At 53.2% G+C, this 9,446-nt stretch overlaps 3 protein-coding genes across 5 annotated transcripts in view; 1 reads left to right on the top strand and 2 right to left on the bottom strand.

Annotated features, from left to right (window-relative positions):
- Nucleotides 1-20: 20 nt before the first annotated feature.
- PITHD1 (PITH domain containing 1) lies at nucleotides 21-3,041 on the bottom strand. Its single transcript, XM_076357424.1, has 6 exons — nucleotides 2,853-3,041; nucleotides 2,578-2,621; nucleotides 2,338-2,415; nucleotides 1,342-1,446; nucleotides 707-815; nucleotides 21-468 (listed from the first exon to the last, which is right to left on the bottom strand). The coding sequence occupies exons 1-6, from the start codon at nucleotides 3,039-3,041 to the stop codon at nucleotides 367-369; spliced, it is 627 nt and encodes a 208-aa protein (XP_076213539.1). The 3' UTR covers nucleotides 21-366.
- The window catches only part of LOC143169792 (kelch-like protein 31), a 26,399-nt gene continuing 19,611 nt past the window's right edge, over nucleotides 2,659-9,446 (top strand). The window contains exon 1 of the mRNA XM_076357423.1: nucleotides 2,659-2,666. The gene's annotated coding sequence lies outside the window, so the exon portion shown is untranslated. The remainder of the gene's footprint in view (nucleotides 2,667-9,446) is intronic.
- Nucleotides 3,450-9,446, bottom strand: part of ELOA (elongin A) — a 16,102-nt gene continuing 10,105 nt past the window's right edge. For 2 of the 3 annotated variants that reach the window (XM_076357418.1, XM_076357421.1), the window contains exons 6-11: nucleotides 9,179-9,334; nucleotides 8,632-8,729; nucleotides 8,169-8,349; nucleotides 7,515-7,626; nucleotides 7,065-7,216; nucleotides 3,450-6,467 (exon numbers count right to left, since the gene is read on the bottom strand). In XM_076357418.1, coding sequence (XP_076213533.1) covers nucleotides 6,406-6,467; nucleotides 7,065-7,216; nucleotides 7,515-7,626; nucleotides 8,169-8,349; nucleotides 8,632-8,729; nucleotides 9,179-9,334 — 761 coding nt within the window. In that variant the 3' untranslated portion in view covers nucleotides 3,450-6,405. The remainder of the gene's footprint in view (nucleotides 6,468-7,064; nucleotides 7,217-7,514; nucleotides 7,627-8,168; nucleotides 8,350-8,631; nucleotides 8,730-9,178; nucleotides 9,335-9,446) is intronic. The other variant, XM_076357420.1, reaches the window with a different exon arrangement.

Below are 9,446 nucleotides of genomic sequence, written 5' to 3'. Positions count from 1 at the left end.
CCCGCATCCAGGGACAGGGATCCGGGTGACCCGGCCAGAGGCGCAGCTCCGCGCCTCAGCGTGTGTTTTATTGGCAGTCGGGGAAGTAAACGACACCAGAGACGAGCTCGCCTCTGCCTAAAGACCGAGCCTCCCGTTACGAGAGCAGACCTGCTGCCTTCCGCAGGACCCAACAGGCCGCTGCCCTCGGCGGCCGCCTCCGTACGGGCACCGCACACACTCAGCACTCTGCTTCCCGAGGCGAGGACCGGAACGCAAACCCGATCCAACGGCCTCCAGTGCTTCAGGAAGCCACCTCCGTCCGAGTCAGCCCATCACGTCCGTAACACTTGTACCAGAGCCTTCGGGAGATTCCCGACAGCGCTGTTAGGAGATGAAGTGAGTCTGTGGGGTGATTTGTTCCAACTTGTGATCAGCTGGGTTTGCCGACGCTTCGTAATTGCAGATGGTGACTTCGTGGCGGTGAGCCTGAATTAAGATTAAACGTGTTAGTCCAGAGGAGAGCAGAATTCAAGTCCCTCCTAAAACACCTGACTGGCGAGAGCTGAGCAGGTTCCCATCTTACAGACTTTTCATCGCAGACCTTCCATCCCCACCCCCACACTACCCTCACCTTCTTCCTCACCGCTAGAGCTCAACTTAAGCTACGATTTAAAGGCCTTTTTACACTATTAGCACAGTCTTGCTCATCTCTGCTCTCACCCACCTCCGTCCACTCTCCTTTCAGGCCTATATAAAAAATCTTCGTTGTCTCCGCTCCAAAGTTCTTCGGAAAGTGGATGGAGAGGTGGCAAACATTGGAGAAACGGGCAATTCTGAAAGAAAACACACTCTGAAACCGGAGCTGCGCGTACAAGCTGCCACTCTGCTTGCCTTGCCGCCTCCTCTCAGCACGGCGCCGTGGCCCCGCGCCGTGCGTAGCTCCTACCCTAATCCGAGTCAGACTTGGGAGCAAATGCGCGAGGGTGCAGGAGGAGCAGCCTCCCTCACGCTTGCGGTGAACGGGCCAGCAACAAGCTGTCACTGGGGCCAGGAGCAGGGGACACGACACTGGGATGATCCTGCACCCCGAGAAGTCCTGGGCCATGGGCGCAGGCACCCCCCCCCGGCTCCGGGGAGGAGGTTTTCAGACCAGAGCTCTCACCTGACGAGGGCAAAGACGGAGCCGGGGAGGCAAATTCTACCGTGGGCAGCTTTGAGATGCAAGGGAAGGAGCTGCCCTCTGCTAACACCTTCCTAAAATTTGGCGGCACACCAAATGGCAGGCTGGATAGAGTGCAGCCCCTGTGCTCGGGAGGAGCAGCCCCCCGCACCCCCCAGGCGCTCGGGTCTGCATCGTACTTGGTGGGGTACTCCAGCTCGCCCGCCGGATCCCGGTTCAGGCTGAAGGTCTGGTCCGGTTCCCTGGCTGCGTCATCAAAGGACATGTGAGGAATGTTCTTGAACCTGGGAAGAGAGGGAGGAAACCCAGGAAGTTATTAACACACAGGTCAGCTAATTGGTTTCCTCCCCATCCATTAGCGCGACCCGGATTCTTCTCAGCAAGAAGAAACTGGATTTGCTTTGTCTTCTAAGGGAGAAAATACCAACGCCACCACAAAGCATCGTCATGTTCCAGAATACCCAACACCCTGAAGAAGTAACAAGGAAGAGTGAGGAACAAAGCTGGGGAGATACAGATCTCGGCACGCTTGGGTACGTGAAGAAACCCAGACCCTAGTACACTGGAGACCAAGGAAAACAGGGGCTCGATAAAGGTGTGTTTCTTTCCCCACAAGAACTGCAGAGTACTCAATACTTTTTCATTTAAAAAAAAAAAAAAAGGTAGTATTAAGAAGGATCTCTCTCCCTTCAGGAGCTAAAACAGGCCACGTGGCTCAGCGCAGCCGGACCGCTGCCAAGAGCCTCACAAACATCACCTGGCTGCAGGACGCTCCGTCACTTGTGTCCCTCCCTCCCAGGCCTCAGAGTTCCCCCCCCCCCCCCCCAAAGCGTAACCCCTCTTGGCCCACTGATCTAAGCCAGCAGCAGGTTGGTTTCTTGGCAGCACAGCCAGTGTCTCAACCAAACGTCCTCCGCTAATTAAAAATCAGCGCCCCGTTTCTCTAGAGAGAAGGCAGCAAGTAGCCACGCTCATCTCCGTGCACGTTACCGTTTCTTTTTCCTCCCGGGGCCCTGGGATGACCGAGGTGCTGCACAGTAACACTGCTCTCCCCCGCACTGCGCACCCTCGCCGGGCGCTTGGGCACCCAACAGCGCCAGAATCGCTGCTGCTGTTGGCTGCGAGTCAATCGGTTCGGTTTAGGCTCCGGCAAAGTTAACGCTCATTTTACTTACAGTCGCATCTCTGCTGGATGCGTACCGTCATCTTCTCCCATCACAATTACTCCTTTTAACTTCACGTTGCCCGTAAACCTGCCGAGAGACGCAGAAGCGGCGTTTTCATCTCCGTTCTCCCCAAATCGGCCCCGGTTACAGCAGCACGCAGACGTGCCTCATCCCCAGGGACACAAAGGCGAGGAACAAGCCCTGCCGGCAGCCAAAACGATGCCGAAGGAGGTCAGGGAAAGAACTTACGGGATGTTAAAGAGAAGCTCCTCATCATCGTCGCTTTCGACGAACTGGGGAGAGAGAGGAGCAGGTCAGGGCTGGCCCCGGCCGCGCAGGTACGCGGGTGTCGCACCGGGGGCTGGGGGAACACGGACCGGCGGGGCGGGTAACCTCGGAGGGGCTCAGGGGCAAGGCGGGGACCCACGACACCTCGCTTACTCCCGCGCCCCGGTCCCCTCCCGCCGCCCGGCTCTCCTCAGGCAGCGGCGCCGCTGCGGGCCCCGGCCCGGCCCGGGCCCCACCTGGGCGCGGTCGCCGCGCTCCTCCCAAGCGCGGAAGACGAGCGCGCCGCTGCCCTCGCGGCGCTCGTTGAGGCACTGCAGCCGCTGCCGGTCGATACGCAGGTAGAGCCCCCAGGCCGCGCCCCGGTCCCCGTCGGCCGCCGCCTCCCCGCAGCAGCAGCGGCAGCCGTGACCGTGACCGTGCGCCATGGCTGCCGCCGCGCCCCGCCCGCCGCGCCTGCGCGCTGCCGCCCCGCCCGCGCGCCAGGGGGCGGCGCTCGGCGCTGCCGGCGCTCGGGCCCCCGGCGGACCGAGCAGCGGGAGGCGGCTCGGCCCGGGGAGGCGGCTCGGCCCGGGGAGGCGGCTCGGCCCCAGCCCGGCCTCGGACGGACCCCGGGGAAGGCGGGGCTGCGCCGGGCGCTGGGGGAAGAAGAGCTCCTGGGGTTTAAGCTTGGGGCTTGTTCCAGCCGGGAGGGGGAACGGGAGCCCCCCCCCCCCCCCCGCCCCGCCGGGACCGCCGAGCCGGAGCCCCGCTAGGGGCCACGGAGACCTAGTTTTGCTAACGGCGTATTTAACGTTCATGGCTCAGAGACAGAAAGGAACAAGCAGACAGGGTCCAGTGTTTGGCTTTTATTGAGACATGATTTTTCCTCTTTTCATATAACTTATCTAATTAAAATATTCATCTTAGTTACCACAAAAAAGGAACATAGAAAATTGTATATACACAGTCAAGGACCAAAATACAAATGCAAGTCAAAGTCACTCCCCCTCCTGCCCACGTTACTCATCCCACCACCAGCGGGGCGGCGAAGGGGGAAGAGGCAGCTCTGCTCAGTTCCTTCGTGTGTAGTGTAGCACAGAAAAATTGCACGAGTGTCACAGCCCGGGCACCGAGAGACTGGGAACGGAGCAAGCGCTTTTACCCTAGGCTTTGCTTAGTTTGTGTCTCGTGGAAGTAACCCTCCTCTCTTCCCAGCCGAGGGCTGGTGCCCACCTCTTCCAGCCGTGCGGTTTTAGTGTCTGAGCAAAAGGAAGGAGCGGGAAGGGAGAGCGGTTGGCATCGGTCCCTGTACCAGTGGGACCCGCTCAGCACAGAGCGGAGTCAATTCAGACACAGCGTCACGTCTGATCCTCTCTGTACCCCCTCTCCCTGCAATCCAGCTAAGCTAAAACACAGACACAGTTGGCAAAGCCTAGAGCAAAAGAGGCTGCTCTGAGAGGGAAGGTACATCACCCCGTAACAGCAATGCTTTAGGCAATACCCACATCCGACTATCTAGCTGTAATATTAATCAAGTGGCAGTTTAGCAGCGCCCAAGATCGTTCTCGGGCCTCACCCAGATCCTTTGCTCAAGGCTCCACTGGGGCCTGAACACGATGTCAGACTCCGCTTCCCTCCCCTCTGCCCCTACCCCAAGTACAGAGGAGAAATAAATGGTAGCACAACGGTCAGCAGAAGATAATATATTGTTACCCAATTAAAAATACAGCAAAATTAAATACAGCAAAAATGCAAGAGTAAGGAGCCATTATTTTACAGCACAACACACACTGAAATGCTGCACAGTAACATTAAAGCATCTGGGACTGTAACAGACTTACAGCACATGAGAGTCTGAGAACATTTTTCCAAGACCTTCAAATTAAGAAAAGAACAGACCAAATAAACAAGAGACAGGTGTTCAGAATGGTTTAAAATTAAAAAAAAAAAAAAAAAAAAAGAGAAAAAGAAAGAAAGAAACTAACAGAAACCAGAAGCATACAGGGATTTTTCTAGAGCCCTCCAGGGAGGGCTCTTCACAGCAAGGTTTCCCCTGGTCAGTGCGCACAGACAACTCCACTGGTTCGGGATTTGGCAGCCACAGCCAGCCAGCAGCAGTTTCTCAAAAGCTGCCACCAACAACAGCATCCACTACCAGCACCTTTTCCACCTAGACAGCAAAGTCCTAGGGCAGCAAATATGGCTTGGAACAGGAGAATCTCTCCCCTTTCCGATCCAGTCAGACCTCCGAGTGCTAACAGAGAGGCTGTCTCCCTTGCCACATGACCTGGGTCTAACCAGCTCCATCCTCTGGGTAAGTTTGCTTTCGAGGCAGACGTAACCCATGGGCAGTAAGCGTTCACCACGATAAGGCTTCACATTTAATAGCGAGTGCCTAGTTGTGTTCAGCTCCCCGCTCTCTGCTGCGGCCTCAGCAAGTCCACCTGAAATCACACACCTCATGCAGCACTCGGGCTCCCGACCTCCCCAGAGGAGCTGTGCTCCAGGGCACTTCCTCACACTTCCACCAGCCCCTGGGTCCACCAGGCCACATCACACACTTTTTCCTTCCAGAGCTCCAGTTCCTCAGACACCGAGTACAGCCGAGCTTTCTGAAGTCCTGCTATGAAGTATGCACGCATTAAAAACAAACCACATCCCGTTATTCACTCCCCTCCAACCCCAGCCAAGTGGTTTCAGGTCCAAAGACTAAAATCCTTGCTTTTTCCAAAGAGGGGGCAGAGCAAAACATATAGGGAAAAGACAGGATTTAAGCACCAGCTTCGAAACTGGAAATAAATCCTTCCCAATTCCACACAGAAAACAAGATAAAAGTATTCCTTCTTTCCGCTAAAAAAAGAGGCAAACCGATGCCTTCATTGATATTTAAAAACTGTTTTCAATTCCAGAGGCAAAGTGCCCTATCTCTCTCTCTCAAAAAAAAAAAAAAACAAAACCACAAACAAAAACAAAAAAGTTAAAATCTGACTTGGTGCACAGTAAAATTTCTCCCAAAACCCCTTGTAGTTTTATTCCCAGTAGCCAGCAGAAGACAACAGCAGCAGAGAAGAAGTCCCCAATGGCTCTTAGCATCCCTGCACAACAACGTAAGCATCTGTACAAGATCTACAGTAACAGCAGAGAGAAGGTCGAGAGCTAAGATTTTATTAACATACACAAGTAGAGAGCAAAGCCTCAGGACTTGATGCGCTTGCCAAAGGATCGATGGGCCACTGGTCCTACCTGTCCCAGAGAGTCCAGGTGGGACTTTGGGCCCAGCAGGTACCAGATCACGAGGAAAGACTCCCGTGACACCCAGTGTCCACTCAGACAGATGGATTCCTGCCAGCTCGAGTCACAGAGAGGCTGGCCCTTGTACTGGATTGGGAGGGGGAAGACTACTGGGAGCAACATAAATAATACCAGCGGGATAGAGGGGCAAAATATTAATTAAAACCATTTTATAATTTATTAAGAGGTTAAATAGTAAATAGTCTCTGGATCTTCCACTCTCAGCAGGTGCCAAGACTTCACATTTTCTCATGTCGGGAGATTCTGTACACCCTTCTTTTGATGGATGACAAAGCCAGAAACAGGATGTTAAGGGTAGGGGGAAAAGAGGGGGACTTGACACTGAGAAAGGGACCAGAATAAAAGATAAAATACTGTGCTGTCATCTTGTGCAGATCAAAGCTTCTCCCAGCAGCTGCAGCCTCCAAAGAGTTCAAAGACAAGGGCTCTTTGGGTACCTTCTCCCCCTTCAGTGCCACTCCCCCTCGAGAAGGAAAGTCCCAGATCTGCACTGCAAACTTATCTCCGAGAGAACCTGTTTTTGAAAGCTTTGATAGTCTTTGCCATCATGGGTGCAATTTCTGCAACAGAGAAAGAAAAAAAAACAACAAAAAACAAATCAAACAAAAACCCCACACATTAACGCAGCAGTCACAGACTAGGAGGGCAGAGAGAAATTCAGAGCTGCAGCCCTGGCAAAGCAGATGCAAGGCAGGTGTAAGTGTGCGCTCTCTGATCATGGCCTATCGTATTTTCAGGTCACAGACTGAGGAGAGCCCCCACTCTGCTTTCTGCACTGCAAGAACACAGATCTCTGGTTAAACTCTCCCTGCTTCCTTCCCAAGGGAGCTGCACTACAATTTCATGGTTCCAAACAGCTGGACAGACACAGAAGGACAGCAGGAGGGAAAAGGCAGGGTTTCTGCCTCACTAGTACCATTAGGACAGGCTGATACAGTCAGCACTGAGCAGGCAGGCGAATCGGATGTTTCCCTATGCTTCTTCTTGTGCAAGAAGTTTGAACAGCCTTTACTCTCCCCTTAGGGAGAGGAGAGAGGCCACCAACATCAACCCTCCTGCACAGCCTGGATTTCTCTTACAGCAGAAGCAGCAGATTCGTGCGTTTGTAAAGGAGGAGCTCTAGGAGACCACACGGATGTTCTGCAGTTTGTACTTACTCTTCACTGGTGGTTTCCTGGGGTCATAGGAGGAGAAGGTGCTACCTGAAGATGGGACAGAATGGGCACTGCTGGTGCTGGGCCCATCGTAGGACTGCTCCTCACTCACACGAGTGTGGCTTTTGCTAGATGTGTACAGGACTGGTTTTATTCTGAAAGAGAGACGGGACAGACATTTCAGTAAAGGAGTCACTGTGGTTTGATGCAATTCTTCAGACACAAGCCACATTTGTTAACAGCGGCATGGCTGATACCGCATGGAACCAGCGGTGACCAGGATCTCCGCACTTCCCAGCAAGAAAGAAGCTATTACAGTTACAAGTTTCACTGCAAAAGGACCTCCCGGACACCCAGTATCCTTTCCCGCCAGGATGCAGAGCTCCAGGGGGAAGCTGGCAGGAGCCCACAGGAAAAGGCCCTGAACAGCAAGCGCTACCGAGAAACACTCACTTGGTCTTCTCTGGCAGAAGAGGTCCTCCAGTTCCAAACTTCTCTTGTCTCCTTCGTACATCCCGAGGGGGCTTGGCTGCAGAGTTCACAAACGCCATTTTGGCCACTCTACCTGTAGGAGGCCAGAGGGGAGCATTGCTTAGATCCAGCTTATTATAAAGGAGGTTCCTCAGGGCTTGTCTTATTACAGCAAGCTCCAACCACCTCTCCCCAGTCCATCCATTTCAAAGCTCAGGCGATAGCCTCCTCCCTAAGGTCTGAACCTCTTGCAGTCACAACATGGGCTGTGAGAAATCAGACTGATCAGGTCAGTAGTTCTCATTATGTTCACCAAAAGAGCAGGAGTGCTTCCCTCCACCTCGACATTCTTCAGCCCCAGCATGGAGAAGCCACTCTAGCAGAACAGGAGGTGCTTCTGCAGCCCCGCATGTTCTTGCTATAAAATATTGCTCTGTCTAGTCTGCATCAGCAACACTATGGATGAAATCTAGAGCCTGCTAAGCCATTAAGCAAAGGCCACCACAAATAACAGAGTTAAGCAACTCCTAAATTGGACTAGATTTAAACCAGCCACTCCGAAAGACCTTCCCCCAACAAAGACATCCCCTAGGCAGCATTTCCAGACCCCTGTCTGATCATTCAGCCCTACTTTACCTTTGGGTTTGTTGGCATGAGCTGAGCCAATGTTCCGTGCTAACATGAGCAGCCGCTGCTCTCGTGCGTCATGAAGTCGAAGGTACATCTCCCGCCAGGACTCAAACTCTTCTGGCTTCTCGTTCTTGAAGTCTCGGAGACAGTGATTGTGCCACAGTTGATCCGTATCCTCAATGAGGACCTGAAACAAACCCACGTGTAAGCTGGGATCCCTCCTGACACCTTCACTGCCCTCTCCCTCAGCACCAGCTAGCGCCAGCGTCAACTGGAATACCACAGAGGACAAGACAGCTTAGGGGCCTTGCAGCAAGAGATGGGCGGATGGCAAATCCAGGAACTCGGGACTAGCAAAAAGCCACCTCTTGTTATAAAGAGCGTTGTTCTTTACTATTCTGCTATTGCAGATGAGGACAAAACATCACTCCCACATGTCACCATCCCTTCCCCAGGCCAAGGCACTCACATGATTACATTCCTCAATGCGATACAGCTGCTCTGGGGTGCATCTCTCCAATACCGGCTCCAGCACTGAGAAAGGGACACCACCCACTTCATAGATTGCTAGAGAGAAGCAAGATGCACAGAGTATTTATCCTGCTCCTTCCTTGCCACGTAAAGGGCTTGACACCTTGAAATGCAGTGGAAAAACCAGCAGTGCTGCACGCCACTACACAATACGAGGGGAAGGAGAAAGGAACTGTAGGTGCAATAGCTCTAGTGGGTCATCAGGCACCAATATCTCCAAGTTAAGTGCCTGCGCAAGGCTTTCTTTACCACTGTTTCCAGTGCTTTAGCACTCCCTGAAAGCATGCTGGCTGCCGATTCCTGCAGCACCTGAGCTTTCGGTGAGGTCTGTCCCATATTAGTTAGCTTGCCTTGTGACAAGGGGCAACTAACTGTTCACATGCTCCAAGCCAGATGCTTCTGGGATATATACGAACAAGTTACCAAGACTTCAGTATTATCTGCATGGCAACATGACTTTAAGACAGATGAGGAAAGGTACTTACAGTCAATGTTGTTACTGAGGACTCTGATGCATTGTTGATACAGAGACATCATCTTTGGGAGGTAGGCAGTTTTAGAGCCCGAATACACTTGCATCTTTGAATTCAACCGGCGGCCCGTAAAACCCGCTTCGCTCTCTTCAACTGGCGAGGACACTGCTGTAAAGAGAAAGACTTGGAGTAAGAAGGGAACAGAGAAAAGAGCCCACCCTGATGAATGGCACAGGAGACAAACCAGAGTCACCCAGAAGCAACCGAAAGGGCCAAGTCT

Source organism: Aptenodytes patagonicus, chromosome 21, assembly GCF_965638725.1.
Source record: "Aptenodytes patagonicus chromosome 21, bAptPat1.pri.cur, whole genome shotgun sequence".
NCBI lineage: Eukaryota > Metazoa > Chordata > Aves > Sphenisciformes > Spheniscidae > Aptenodytes > Aptenodytes patagonicus.
This window is presented reverse-complemented; position numbering and strand designations above follow the sequence as displayed.